Source organism: Ammodytes marinus, assembly GCF_949987685.1.
Source record: "Ammodytes marinus genome assembly, chromosome: 18".
In the NCBI taxonomy this organism is placed as follows: domain Eukaryota; kingdom Metazoa; phylum Chordata; class Actinopteri; order Uranoscopiformes; family Ammodytidae; genus Ammodytes; species Ammodytes marinus.
In genome coordinates this window covers 14,252,379-14,267,423 of record NC_137222.1, presented here as the reverse complement: position 1 = coordinate 14,267,423, position 15,045 = coordinate 14,252,379, and the positions used below count along the sequence as shown (strand labels likewise).

Here is a 15,045-nt window from a genome sequence, read left to right as displayed (position 1 = left end):
AAAGAACACTTATAACCACCATCTGTAGCTGCCTAGCCTAAGATTTGTGAGATGCAATGATTCAATTATGGTTGAATATTCATTTTGGACGTTTGGACATTTTTCGGTAGGCTATAAAGCGTTTAACTAAAACATCAATGAACTTTTAACTACAAGCGACGTGTGACGTGTTTCCCACAGCACGTGAAGGCAGCCGTTTACTACGGCATTGTGACAGAGCCAGAGCACAGGTGCGTAGACGTGATGACGTGAAAACCGGTTTTGGCTTAACATCAGGCTACTTGGCTACATGATTTACACACTGAGATATATATATATATATATCTCATATATATATATATAAATATATATATAAATATATATATATATATATATATATATATATATATATATATATATATATATATATATATATATATATATATATATATATATATATATATATATATATATATATATATATTTTCAAGTTCATTCTATCTGTTCTAATAGATTTGCTTCCATACCTTGGAGAAGATTTTGAAGATTATTTTCCTTTTCTTCTCGGCCTTTATCTCCTTCTCCTCAGTATTTGAAGGAGCCATTTTCTTTTCTTCTGACCGTAGTAGATGTTGGGCTCCTGTTGTTACCAGACCTCACACAGGAGGAGATCTGGGCCTGGTCTTCTGGACTGACAGCAGTATGTTGATGTCCAGATGAGTTTTCTCCCATTTCTTCTCTCATCTGCTGCTTCTTTGAACCCTTTGATTTTAGATATCCTCTCCACCACTTCCATCGCCTCTCCTCGACTTCTTTGAACGTTTTCCATTTTTTAGTCTTTAGGTCGAATACAATCTCAAAATCTTCAGAGTTCTTCAGACTCGAGACAGACTCTGTTTCGACCATATCCTTTTGTGGTGTTGCCGGTGGAAGGCTATTGGTTAGGGAAAGGGCCTTTATGATAAATCCTCATCCTCGCTCTGTGAAGACGCAGGGCTAGTGGCAGCATTTGTCTCCTCATTGGTGTTTCTTGAAGCTATACGAGACATCTGGTAAGGGCTAAATGAGTCCCACATACCCTCCACATCTTGGGTGAGGTTAGCTAGCCCGGCTCCCATATTTATATCTGCTTCTTCCTCATTGGAGTCAATGGAAGCAGGTGGGGACATCTCACCTCCACTGGAAGTTTCTGAGATGACGTCCAGATCTTGTTCGCCCTCCATTTGGACATCAGTAGTTTCTGTTTGGTGAGCGCCAAGGTTGTACTCGGCGGTTTCACCTTCATCTTCCGAGCTATCTGAACTATCGACGTCCAGATTTTGGTCAGCCTCCATTTTTTGGTCATTGGAAGATTCAAGGTGATCTTTTAAGCTGTCTGGGCTGTTAACCCTTATTTCAAACAGCGTCTGAAAAAGAGAATTCAACAACGATTAAGAAATGTTTTGATATCAAGAAGTTATCACTGAATTAACAGCAATAATTCAATATATTTTGCAGTTGCTATTGACTGCCTTTTTGCACAAATTACTTATTTATTATCTGAAACCAGTTACTGAATCCTATATTTGATGTACTGTATCTATTTGTTTGTTTGTGGCTGTTATCTGTTTACCGCGGGGGTAAACGTTGTCTCGATTCCCTTATATGTCTTGTACTTGTGAAGTTATTGACAATAAAGCTGACATGACTTGACTTGTTAGTGTATAAGATATTTAAACTGCAGAGTGACCATTTAAAGCTGTGGTATATGGTTTCTGATTGGTCAAAGTGTCAGGGAGGGACCATAGGGGAGGGACCAAAGAGAACAAGTGGAGCGGTAGAGGTATTTGGATTCTAATCTCTATCCCAACTGCCATTTTCTCCCCAAATCCTCCACCTCAGCTTTAATACAGACTTAAATAAATGAATGAAGGACTACTATTACTAATACTCACTTTACAGTCCTCCTCGGGTTGTTGAGAGGAGACATTGAGGGACAGATCAGCTGAAGGAACTTTCTCGGTCTCTGGTTCCATTTCTTTGTTTTGACCAAAGAACTCCATGACCTCACAGTCAGAGTCCCATCCTGAAGCCTCCTCGGGTCCACTGATCTCACTGATCTTCAAATTAATTTGAGATTATATTGCGCCGACTACTGGTGCAAAGCCTGACATAAATTATGTTGAATCAACTTCCCTTTGATAAATCAAGGCTATTACTTGACAGACAATGAATTGCTTTGTCATTGTCATTAATTTGTCATGAAGCAACACCATTGGCAAATAAAGAGAGAAAGTCGATTAGCAAATAGTGGTAGGCTAGTTTACCTTATAGGTTAGGAAGAGGTAGCAGGTGCAGTAAAATGATGACACGCGACATATTTAAAGATGTATTACAGCAAGTAAACAGATATATCATGTGTAATGTCTTTCTCTTGTTATCCGTTCTCCCTATTAACTCCATTATTCTTTCCCAAACACAGGACAACAGAGGAATGGCAGCTGGCGACAGACCTGGCCTGTTTGTTTGCTTAGAGCTGAAAGACCATCTCTAAACACAGGCCAAAACTCAGAGGGCAGAAACAAAAAACCTTAGCTGACCAGCTCAGTTAAAGGAAGTTCTATGTCAGTTATAGAAGAAACATCCAGCCAGCCTATGTTTAACTAGTAGTATTGTTTTAATATTCTACAACAAATTATAAACACAACTTAAAATTAACTTGAGGGGACTTAAGATAAATATTATCAAATACCAGGAGCTTCATACAAATAAACTTAACTGTTTGACTATAATTTCATTGTAGGCTACCATCCAAAAATGTACAGTGTGAATAATTTTGCATAGTTGTGGTGTTGTGTTTTCAGCATCACAACTGTCATTATCGATAATGTCATCATTAACGTCATCATTCATGCTATTCTGTGATAGCTGTTCCTGTCTGGCACAGAAGGTGCAAGGTCTGTCTCATCTTCTCCTGACAAAGAAATTACACGATCAATGTATTCACCAATACACAACTGGCAAAATCACTAAGACAGCCCTTTTGTTTTTTTTGCATTTGGGATACGTTGTATCCTCATGTTTCCATTCTTTAAATACTTCACAGGAAAGGTACTATTGATTATTTACACTGTTAGCTTTTGTCGATTATAAATATCCAAAGAAATGTTCTTGTTATTGATCCACCCTTTATATGAAAAGTCTAAACTACGAGTGAAAACGTTTGTTTCTGAAGTAACAAACAGTGAAAAAGTAGAAAGGCACATCCTCTTGTTTCTTTAAAACGTGTTATTAGACTGATAAAATGGTTCAGAAAAAGACAAAAAAGCCGAATGTAAAAGAAAATAAGGTTCGATAATTGTTTTAGTTTTTTTTATTTATTGACAAGACTGCCTCAGCTAGCAGTCAGAAACTAAATATGGAGATGTGTAACGGAAACAGGAAGCATGTCATGCATCTCTTTTGGCACTTACTTTCAGCCACTGATCAACAGAAACCTTAGACGACAGCTGAACACAAAATTAAATAGCATGAAAAATAATGATAAAAAATAACCCACTTCTTCTGGTCGATGGTCCTTTTTCTCTGCATTGACAGTAACGTACACACTCCACTGTATGTAGTCTTGAGGTATACCGGTTGGCAAAGCCTCACATGGGCTAAATGAAATAAAGAAAATTATAATAATAATATGTCATGTTGGATTAATACCTTAAAATTAAATCTGCAGCATCGGGGGGGGGGGGGGGGGGGGGGGGACATAAAAAGAACATACTACGGCACCAAAAGTGTCTTTTCCCCTGCATATAGGCTCACATTTCATGTACCACAAAAGACAAAAATCATGCAACAAATTATCTGTGAGAATGACGAAAGTTGATATGAACAAAGTGATTAAAGAGTCTTTCTGAATTGTTGCATAAAGTTATTACACGTTAGAATGCCCAGCATGTGGTTATGTTTGTGCAGAGAGTGTGTGTGTGTGAGCCAGGTACACCACACAACTGGATCTTAAAATGCATCCAAAAAATATTCAAGTACAACTGTATCAATCATACCTTGGATACGATGTACAGGATTTAAATGGCCTCTCCAGTTTGACCGTTTGACTTTTAGGCTGAAGAAAAAAAAAACCTTGCTGTGCTCCATCAATCTTAATGGATGTCACTGAATATTAATAATTGCATTATAAGTGGGACAACTAATGACTGAAATTAAAATGACTTATTGCATCACACACAAACAAATGCAACGATAGGCTGAACTGTTCTGCCATAGACGATCATACCCGTGTTTTCAAAGTGCATATTACTAGCCCTGGGACGCTGCACCTGGAACAATCCAGAGTTACACTGAAAGAAAAATCTGCTTTTGGTCTTTTTTTTTAAGATGACAAGATTAATTTCAAAATAACAGTGATTGCAGGGTTAATTATAGGTTAGCAAATAGCAAAAAAATCCTATATTAATTTAAAGGGATTCCCACAGATTACAGACTTTCTATTCTGAATTATTTGTATGATCGCTTTGTAAAGACAGGACGGTCGATCCTGTAGCGATATCTCAGTTGAATCGCTTTCTTGGGTATTATAGACACACATACATCCAAGCAATAGCAAAAAAAAAGGAAATGCAGAACACACACACACACACACACACACACACACACACACACACACACACACACACACACACACACACACACACACACACACACACACACACACACACACACACACACACACACACACACACACACACACACACACACACACACACACACACACACACACACACACACACACACACACACACACACACACACACACACACACACACACACACACACACACACACACACACACACACACGCACACGATAATACCTCACCAAGTGGGTCAACCTAGCAAACTGCATTCAATCTTGAAATTCCCTGAAGTTGCTTACAAGTACAAAATAAAGAAATTAACTTTCCAAATTGGCCCCAGTACATCTCCTTCATCGGCTTTACGAGATATAGGCTATTATATATTACTGAGAAGTGATGGAAGCTAACTCCACCTACTGGCCAGGTCATATTCCATTCACCATTAGTGAATGTTCAAACAGTAGTCATTGAAGTGAGAAGGTGCATTCTACATTTAAAGAAAAAGCTGCATTGCATAAAATACTAGCCGAGTACAGTTTTTTGCCGTATCTATGTGTTCCTCTAAGGTGAGGCAATTTTAAAATTCTAGTCAATGATCTACATCATTATCACCACGAACGCCTCATTTGTGCCTACATGAGCAACACTACCAGGCTGGATGTGGGCTGCACCATCCTAAGCTTTTTAGCTTTAAGGCCTTTAACTAACTAGTTTAGTTTCATGAGATCTCTGAGCCGCACAGGAAAAAGAAGCTCCCCTTTCGCTCTCGGTTTAATAAACATAGAACCATATTTAAGTTTCATAGTCAAGAACATATGATGTAGTTCTATCGCACTGCTCAACTCTCCTCCATTGGTTGACAACATGCAGGCTGGGTCAGTCCGGGCTGCGTGTATGGGCAGTGAGGGGCTCTGAGGCACACGCCATTCAGAAAACTGACGAGGGATCAGTTTTAGGACACTTGGCAGTTCCAGGGGGTTGTCAAGGGTTTGTGTCTGGTTCACAGTCAGAGTTTGGGCTAGACAGTCCAGTTCTGTGGTTCTCTGCTGCTTTTGTGCAGAAACTCTGTGGCTGCTGCTGGGACTCTGGTTGTCCTCGGAGCTCATCTTCCTCCTCGTCCTCCTCGTCCTCCTCCTTCAGGATCAGCTCATCTTTCTCCAAGACAAACTCCAAGGTGGGCCCTCCGGCTTCTCCGTCCTCTGCCAGACGGAGTTTGATGTTCATGCCCACGGACTTCTCCGTCTTATCTGTGACAATGAGGGTGAAAGCCAAAGATGGCAGAAGAATCAGAACAGAGTATTCAAAACACTTCACCCCCTTTACACTGCCTGTGAAAGCCGGGAAAATTGCAGCTTTTTTCCCGCCTCGCCCTGCAGTGTAAATGGGACCGACAAGAAAAAAGGCATAACAGATTGTTCCAGCAATTTTACTATCTCGGAGTAAGTAAGATTCCCGCATTGCTATCTGTGTAAACGGGCCAACCTGCAGTGGCGTAAAAAGGGGAGTTGCGAGTGCAACGTTTTCTAGATGTGCTAAAAGTATTTAAATATATGTGAGGGGACTGGGAGCAGGCGAGGATAAAAAAAAAAATTCAATCCTGGTTGCGGAACGCTGTGTAAATTGCACACCATTATCAGCCAATATGCCGGCTTTGCTTGGTCACTGTATAAAAAGGGGCTACACACCTACAGTCACTCATGTATTCCTTTTTGAAAACTTGTTGACAATAGCAAAAAGTATATAAAACAAGGGCCAGCTTTTATCTTTGAATTCCCTGTCCCTGGTCCTCACCATGTCCCAGCTGCCTCTCTTTGGGCAGCAGCAGCACCTCCACATTGTGATGTTGCTCTAGAGCGGCCGTGAGCACAGCGCCCTCGCGGCTGAACAGGAAGACCAGAGGCAGGGTGATGTCGTCGTTGGAGTCTCCGTCTCCAACCATCTGGAAGAGTGGAGTGTCCTCGCTGTTGCTCCCCTCGCGGTGGTCTGACAGGGACAATAAGGGAAACAGTTGAAATCATGTCATTTGCCTTGCAGTCTAGTTATTCTAAGCTTTGAGGATTATTATTTTTTTTTTGCTCTGGTAATCGTCTTCTTCACCTATGTAGATGACTCCGATGGCTCCCGCCTCCTGCAGTTGCCGGGCCTTGGCAGCGAACATGCAGTCGCCACGTAGCGCCAGAGCAATCTTGCCTTTCAGCTCCACTGCATTATGAATTGGCCCACATGCAGTGTATGGCGAGGCTTTCACGATGCTGCCCTTCACCTGCGGCACAAAAGTTGGAGTGTGTTAATGTAAGTTATTGTGCTTCTTAAACTGATGTGCAGATAAGAAGAAAACAGGCTAACATTTGCATACTATGGAACCAATCTGAAATTTAAAAAGGTGAAGTCAGTGATTCTGAAGAACGCTTGTTGTCAAAATCACTTTTGTCAAAATCAGTGAATTTATCCTCACGTTCAGCTACCATACATGCCGTTTGCTCGCTGTAAGAAATGCAGTGTTAATACCCAGCCTAGGCTCTGTAAACAGAATGTTGCTAATCACGGTGGGTCCCCTTTGTTTACGTAACCTGTGTCTACATACAGTACACGTTTACATAGCCTTTCTGTTTAGTAACACCAGCAGTTTTGTCAGCGCACACACAGTACAGACAGGTAGTCGATCGCGAGGAGAATTTTCACTGATTTTGACAAAAACTGATTTTGGTAACAAGTGTTCTCCAGAATCACTGACTCCACCTTTAACTGTTAGAGGAAAGGATTTGGCCTTGTTCCATCTTTTTTAAAACCACGTTGCTGAAAAACGTGATTTCCTTACCTTCTTTCCTTGCCCTTGTTTGGGGTCATATTATACTCATCATTTAACGTTTCTTATCAAAGTTACAAGGCTTGTCGGGGAGCTTTGATGCTGATACTGTACACTGCATTATTGTCACATTGGAGGCTCACCCCGTGCTCCTGCTTGGTGAGGTCCATTCCAAACTTGGCAGGTCCCGCTGTGAGGACCGTCCTGCCCAGAAACGGGGGGGATATGAGCTGAACAACATGAGGCATCAGCTCCTCGTCCTCCGCTGTCTGGCTCACTTCTGCCACAAGTTTTACCCTGTACACTCCTTTATGCTCCTTAAAGGGATAAACGTTTAGAAAAAAAGTGCAATGCTTAGGTTAAGACAGGGGAAATTGTTTATCACAGGTTTAACACTCATGAGTGGAAGTGAAAATGTATGCATCTGCAAAATATTTGCACACAGTATGTTTTATTTATGTATATTTTTTATATCTTGATGTTTTTACTGTGTAAGCTGGAGCCGTCGGCAGAAATTTTGTTGTGTGCAAAACACACAATGACAGTAAAGAATTCTTTAATCTTGAATCTCATCATAGTTTGTGATGGAATATGTGGACATTGACTTCATTATAGTAACCTACATTCCTAGCCATTTTTACACAAAAGTGGAACATTTATATCTTGACCTAATTTTCACTCCATTAACATTTTGTTAACCAAATGCTTTTAAATCGTTTGAAAAAGAGAAAAATAAGCTAATTAAATTGGTAGTCCATTCACTATAACTGACACATTTCCTCTTTACAACCTCATGATACCAGAAGGGGCATACTTTACAAACAGAACTTAGTGTAGCATAGCTTATGAAGATAATGAAGAAATCTGTTGAAAAAAATCTATCCCTCATTTGATTAAAGCAGTTTATAATTTCCAAATCCATGCTGCTCAAAGCCAATTTGAAAGATATAATTGGTTCAACAGCAGGTTGTATACTTAACCTGTTTTGACAGCTCGTTTGAAGAACACTTGCAGCAAAAAATGAGTACGGACAGTGTTTGAGTACATCACTGAGACCAAATGCACAAAACCACCTCTTAATTAAGGAGCTTAAAACATATGTTTTCTTTTCCAGTAAGCACAGTTTTGGGAGTTCCATATACAGAGATTAAAAAATATAAAAGGCATCAAGACAGGTAGAACTGAGTATAAAGTAACAAAACGTACCTTCAGACTTCTGCCGTCTCCTGCCAGGACCTCACTCAGCGGAGTGAGAGAAATGCCCATGCTTCTCAAGAACTCCACCGGCTCCATGCCATTATCGTGGAGCGGTAGTTCAATTTCCCTGTAACAAACACAAACACACCCACGTTAAAACTGAAAAAGTTATCACAGCGGACAGGTCTCACCTGGGATTTTTTTTCCCTTTCTCAAATGGAAAGGCCTATTGCGACCGTACACACACCTGACAGGTAAGGAAGGGAAGGCTCTGCCCACCCCGGTGAGGTACTTGTAGCTGTCCCGGATGGTTTTGGCAAACGAAGGGTTGTTGGGGAACAACGTCTGGAGGCTGGGGCAGGTGTGTGTGAACAGACCTTCTTCTTGAGGAACAGGAACACTCTCCTATAGCACAAGAACAACAGTTCAACTTACATTACTTTATTAGCATCAGCTTAACACACAAAATGTCAATATGTACCATTTGTACACATTAATAATATCCAGTATCAATGATTGCAATAAATAATAACTATTTAAATTTTTAAAAAGGTGCACAATGTAACTTTGGGTGTGTCAGAGAAGTGAACATTTTATTTCAGTTTATTAAGCATATTCTCATAACTAAAGAAACACATTTTCCCCACAGCAAAATTGGATCCCTGGGACACTGTTTGAAGTTAGAAAAATACCTGAAGAGTCAGTTTCACTGTTGTTGTCGTTTACAGCAGCAGGTCCCACAGTTTAGTTTACAAACATATTCTAGTTTTACGTTTGGTTCCAGGTGTCCCAAATAATTTAGTTTTGATTTATGGCGATAGAATTATTCAATACTAAAGAATTACATGTAGAGAAAATAAGTTCTCTAAACTAACTGCAAGCTCTGCAAATGTTAACAAATCCCCCTCCTCTGAAACTGCATAGTGCACCTTTAACCATTCTTGTTGTGTGTGTTTTAAGCATATCAGTTTACATGAATGAGAGATACCAGATTAAAAATGGGAGTATATTATGTTTATATGTAGAATGTTCAGTATTTGTGATGAGGTGAGAGCTCTCACTGTGTTGTTGACTGGACAGGGTGGCTTGGTGATGGAGAGAGACACAGGGAGGAGGTGAGCCTCTGTGGTGAAGATGTAGTCGTCAATGTCAATGGGCAGCTCACTCTTCTCCGAAAACAGCAGGTACAGGTATTTAAACATCTCAGCAAGGAAGAACGAGTCCATCCTATAGACACACACACACACACACACACATTATCACAGCAACTATTTTAGCAACAGAAAGGTTGCAACCAAAATAGAAGGTTACTCTTCAGTAGGGGAAATCAGATAGACATGCCAGTGTAAACGTGTACTGTATGTGATGGCATTTCTATACCTGTCTTCGTGCGTCCCGGTGCGGACATCTTGCACAGCAGCAAACCCGCAAGGCACCCTGGCGTAGGCATTGAGCTTTTCCACGATGGACTGTCCCACTCTGAGGTAGTAGGGGTCGCCCGTGGCCTGCAGAGATCAAGATTATCATCTCGACCACATCTTACATAGATGATTCAGTTTTTCTATAGCAATGCTTTGTGTGCGTAAGTTTACAATTCTTAGAGAAAAGTTTTGGATTCTGTTTATTCACCTTATAGAGGTAGTAGGTGCTTTCTGCAAACTCTGGTCTCAGTAGGTGTTGGCCCCAGTGAACTCTAAACTCTGTAGTAAAAGCCTGCAGGGAGATAATAAACACATTTTATTGAGAATGGGATAGAGAAGGAAAGCATTTAAAAATGGATTGGGCAACAGCAGGCATTCACGATTGATTATTGTTTCGAGTTCTTTTTAATTCCACAAAATGTACTATATCACAGTATTGAATCTTCCCTTGATATACAAATATGTATGCTTAGATATAAGATTTATCCAGACTACCCAAACCTATTTAGCAGTGCAAATCTATCTTACCTATAAATGCCTACTATGTGTCGTTAAATAGTACAAAAAGAGCAGAGTTTTCTTTCTTTTCTTTTTTACCTCGGGAAGAAACTTGTGCTGTTTGGTGACTTGGTAAAGCATCTCATGAGTCTCAATAGCTGGTTTCAGATCTCCTCTCAAAACCTATGTAGTGTGAAAAAAATACATGTGACTCCAGGAACACAAATGCCGAACAACCTATAAGCCTTCGCCAACAGCTTTAAAATGGTTGTTAATGTGATGAATCGTGCGCAAAACTTAAAAGACAGGATCCCTGACCTGTAAGCCGGGAAAGAATGCCAGGAGCGAGTCCATCCAGCTGCGCACACTCACAGTGGGGTTGTGCATGTGTACATTGAGCAGCAGGGGAGGCTGACTGATGTACTTCATAATGGCAATGTAGTGCTGTTGCAGTCAAAACATCATGAAAAAAATATTATAAACACTGGAAAATGGCCAGTGGTGGGTTCAATGTGGATGCGATGGTGGAGTAGGATGGCAGCAGGTGCCAAATGGATATAGATTTCTATGTGGGGCATACAGTGATGGGAGGACTTACAATGTTGAACCTGTCCAGATAAACATCGTCTCCCAGCAGAATGTAGGCCTTCATGAGGTATTCATAGTATGAGTCGATACCAGCACCAACTCCACTTTCTGCAAACACACACGTGAGAAGAAGACAGTCAGGCTACTATAATACATTTTAATTATAGAGCTGTAGAATATGTTTTTAAGGGATTGGGTGTGTATTTATGCATTATCAGTGTTATTTATCATGTTGACTTAATGTTTGTGTGGGACAATGTGTGCTTTCAGTTTTGACCTCTTGTCTATACCAAAGTACACTGTATGTGTATTTGAACTGCCTCACCCCTCCGGACCCATTCTTCATTATGGATATTGATGACAGTCCCCACCAAGTCACTCCCTTTCTGTCTCCTCTCCCAGAGGACGTCCAGAGCCTTTCTCGCATTTTTCTGCAAAAGGATAAAGTCATTTATCATTTAAATGTGTGCATGTGAAAGCAATTACTTCAACCATACTGTATATTTCATTGTTCAGCAGCTGCCCTCGGTTATAGCCAGCTATAAGGAGACGTAATAATGTGCTGTACTCTACACCGCACGTTATATTTGGAAGGAGGGTAATACCTCAAACACGGCCTCTCCTGACAGTCTGCTGAGGGCCGCAAACTCCAGGATCATTGTTCCAGCACACGCTGTGCAGGTGTCCGATTCAGTGCCTGTGCGTGAAAGTGGGTTCAGGACTCCATATCGCAGGTTCACCTGGAAACCAAAAAAATATGAAAAATGTATCTTCCATCAGCTCAAAATTTTGGTTACTAAAATAAGGAACATGTTGCTCAGTATTTCCTCTGTGCTGCACTAACCGTGAGGAACTATTCTCTATTTCTAGTGCAGTGTCAAATATTCTGTGGCCATCCCTTATAAGATTCGACTGTGGGCTGTTTCATCTGCATGTAATGCATCTAGAATAAGACTTGTGATATATTATTACATAATAAAATGAGGACTACCTTAGGGTAGGGAAGGCCACTGGTGGTGTTAAAGGCAGGCAGTAATCGATGGCCCAGCTCTTTGGCCATGTGCAGAAGCTCATCGCGATACCACTGCATCCGCTCCCCACGCTTCTGCAGCAAGTCAGCCATCACATGGGCTCCCAGAAGGCCTCTGGAGAGAATGAGGAAGATTTTTTTTTCTAAATTGAATTAATTAATAATAATAATAATAATAATAATAATAATAATAATAAATCTTACTTTAAAGGAGGACATTTCTGTCTAGAGAAATAGAAATACGCTGTACTGTATCGATGTACAATAATTCTACATTCAGAAGAAATAGGTAAGACATTCTACTTCATTCAAACTTTATTAACACTATTGTTTTAAAAAGAACATATTAGTATTTCTACATTACAAAGGTTCATAAATGACAAGAATGTTTCATACCCTAAAACTCTGATGTTGGTTTCAAACACAGACACCACCACGTCGTTGTCCAGGCGTACATCCTTCACAGTCTTCCTCACTGCGTCCTCAAATTCATCCAGCTTGTTTAGCACCTGCTCACACACACACACACAAAGATAAATCTACCGTCAAAAAGAGAAAAAAATGACAGAAAACAATAGCACAGTGGGAAAGAAAATGTATTTAATGCCTGTAATAAGAGGAGAAGCAAGTACTCACCACGAGGGTATCCAGGGTGTCAATCAGTGTTAGAGAAAACCTGCAGAAAAGGTGGAAGAAATGTTATGGGAGCCTTAGGCACAGCACAGCGGAGCAGAGCTGCTGTCCCACTTTGCCTCTGATCCAGTTTCATTTGTAATGAACCACATTGCTGTTTAATGTCAAATCTGTTCAATGTGCATTGTGCAGTGAAATTGCCGTACATTATGCAACATGCATGGCAAATAAAGGGTCGCACTGTAATGCAAGTCCATTATTTACTGCTTCCTTGTAAATTTCATTGACTTAAATTAGCATATCATTCATGTGCTCCAGCAACACTCTATGTCAAATTAAATCTGTTTGGAGCAGCATACTGTAGCATTATAAAGAGAAATGAGTCAATGTATTTTTGAAAGAAGCATTACATTGTATATTGACATATTTGTTACCATAAAAATAAACTTTTTTATCATATTTTTTATTTCGTTTTTCTGTTAGTGGAAAACCTGCCTAATTAGGTTTTACCGTATATTAAAAAAATATTAGAGAGCTCTACCGCTGATTGCAAAGCTTCTGTGAGACAGCTCTATGAAGGATTGCTCTAACGAAACACAGCATTCACAGCCAGTTAGTGTGTTTTTCTTCTTGAATCTTGTTTATGAGATTTTAAATAGATGGTTCGCTTGTCTATGATGAACTTACGTTCCCAAGGAATCGTCTATGTCCCCTCTATTGGGCTCCTGGCCACGAACTCTCCCCCTGCAGCTTAAAGGCATCAGCTCGTCTGCTGGATAGGCATATTTCTGAAACACAAACAACAGTTACTGTTTTCCAGTTTCAATTATCAGTCTATGGCAAAGGTGTCATTAAGGTAAAGGTGTTTTAGACCAAACCCAAGGTAACAGCTGGTCAAATAGGCAATAGCAATTAACTTCTCCTGTGTGTATCTTGTCTTTCTAACAGTGATTAACACCACTCTCTAAAACCAAAACTGATTGTTATCACCATCTAAAACCAATGGTCCAACTGGTCTTGACATTTGATCGTGTCTGGCTGTGCACTGTCGATGCTTGCTTCACACTAGGAATAATCCTGACTCTTGAAAGACATCAGTATCATCACAGACTTAAGACTTATCAATACTTTCAAGGACACCTCCTCAATACCCTGCAAAATTGCTTCTGGCACAACCCCACTAAATCAGCTTTTCTAGACTTCCCTCTGGCCTCTGCAAAAATATAAATGTAATGGTGATTACAATTGACACATCAAAATGAACATGATCTTACCATGTAGCTGCCGTAAGCGTGATCAAACATTTCAACAATCTGGTCCCTGCAACAAGAAAAATAAATGGAAAACACCTGTCATATTTTTTACACATCCACTGCCACTCACTCACAAACAAATAGAAGTGTTATGTATATGTCTGTGCCGCCCTCGACATTCCTTACCTGATAACAGTCTTCTCCTCTTGCGTCATGCTCTGACTCTCTTGACATTTCGCCGAGCCAAGGAGACTGGTGATCACCAGTAGGGTCTTCAGCAGCATCCTTGTGCCAGAAGTGTGTGTGCCCAGTCCCCAGCGAAGCATATTTCCTATTCTCCTCTGTGTAGTCTTCCCTTGGGTTATGCTTCAATGCGGGCAACCAAACAAACTCCTGACTTGTATCCAACGCCCACGCAGTCAAACCATCCAGCAGCAGGCACAGCTGTCCTCCTTCAGAGCCCTAATTATCGTCCTCTTTCTGGCAGACATTCCATTCCTCATTTCCATGATTGTTGCGGTTGTCCTGTGGTCGATCATCCAGTATAATTGTTACGACCAACACGTGCGAACGGAGCACCTCAGCTGACAGTATCCATGTAAACAATAGAGGTGGCGGCTAGCTACAGCTGAGCCTCGATAAACAATGTGATGTGTTGACGTTACCCTGTACGGGACAACAAGGAATGACCACGGAGCACTGGCTAAATAGAGAGACCGAACACTTTCTTGTTAAACCAAGACATGTAAAAGGTATTATGAAGAAAACATTGAGGTAGTTACCAAAATGTATGGCACAGCGAGACAGTGTAGCTAACGCCTGCTAGCCTTCACATTGCTGGCAGGATCCCCTTTGCTAGCCAGCAAACAAGTTGCTATTTCGCCCTTAGCAATGCAGGTTAGTGCAGTCTAAGTAGCTAAATGATGAGGTTAAGCTGGGTCCAAAGACCATCTTGGTCCCAAAAAACAAACAAACGGTTTGATTGCCGTGTTAGCCGACTGTCACACTGTTAAA

At 40.6% G+C, this 15,045-nt stretch overlaps 1 protein-coding gene across 2 annotated transcripts; it reads right to left on the bottom strand.

The window, feature by feature from the left end:
* Positions 1-4,801: 4,801 nt before the first annotated feature.
* Positions 4,802-15,045, bottom strand: LOC307264688 (ER degradation-enhancing alpha-mannosidase-like protein 3). Of its 2 annotated transcripts, none has more exons than XM_080046155.1 (21): positions 14,814-15,045; positions 14,218-14,697; positions 14,053-14,098; positions 13,466-13,566; positions 12,782-12,821; positions 12,542-12,654; positions 12,107-12,260; positions 11,721-11,855; positions 11,441-11,546; positions 11,126-11,223; positions 10,846-10,971; positions 10,627-10,710; positions 10,238-10,321; positions 9,989-10,113; positions 9,670-9,835; positions 8,856-9,013; positions 8,618-8,735; positions 7,555-7,728; positions 6,703-6,868; positions 6,397-6,588; positions 4,802-5,852 (listed from the first exon to the last, which is right to left on the bottom strand). In XM_080046155.1, exons 2-21 carry the CDS (start codon positions 14,355-14,357, stop codon positions 5,587-5,589), a joined length of 2,592 nt encoding a protein of 863 aa, XP_079902281.1. In that variant the 5' UTR covers positions 14,358-14,697; positions 14,814-15,045; the 3' UTR covers positions 4,802-5,586. The 2 variants fall into 2 exon arrangements, with proteins under 2 accessions (XP_079902281.1, XP_079902282.1); XM_080046156.1 differs by having other exon boundaries at positions 14,218-14,556.

Excerpts from the sequence above, each read along its gene's own strand:
- LOC307264688 (XM_080046155.1), bottom strand. The coding sequence starts at position 14,357 with ATGCTTCGCTGGGGACTGGGCACACACACTTCTGGCACAAGGATGCTG. Across the intron at positions 6,869-7,554 it reads TCACCAAGCAGGAGCACGGG|GTGAAGGGCAGCATCGTGAA; the intron begins GTGAGCCTCCAA and ends TTTGTGCCGCAG. Across the intron at positions 5,853-6,396 it reads AGAGAGGCAGCTGGGACATG|ATAAGACGGAGAAGTCCGTG; the intron begins GTGAGGACCAGG and ends TCATTGTCACAG.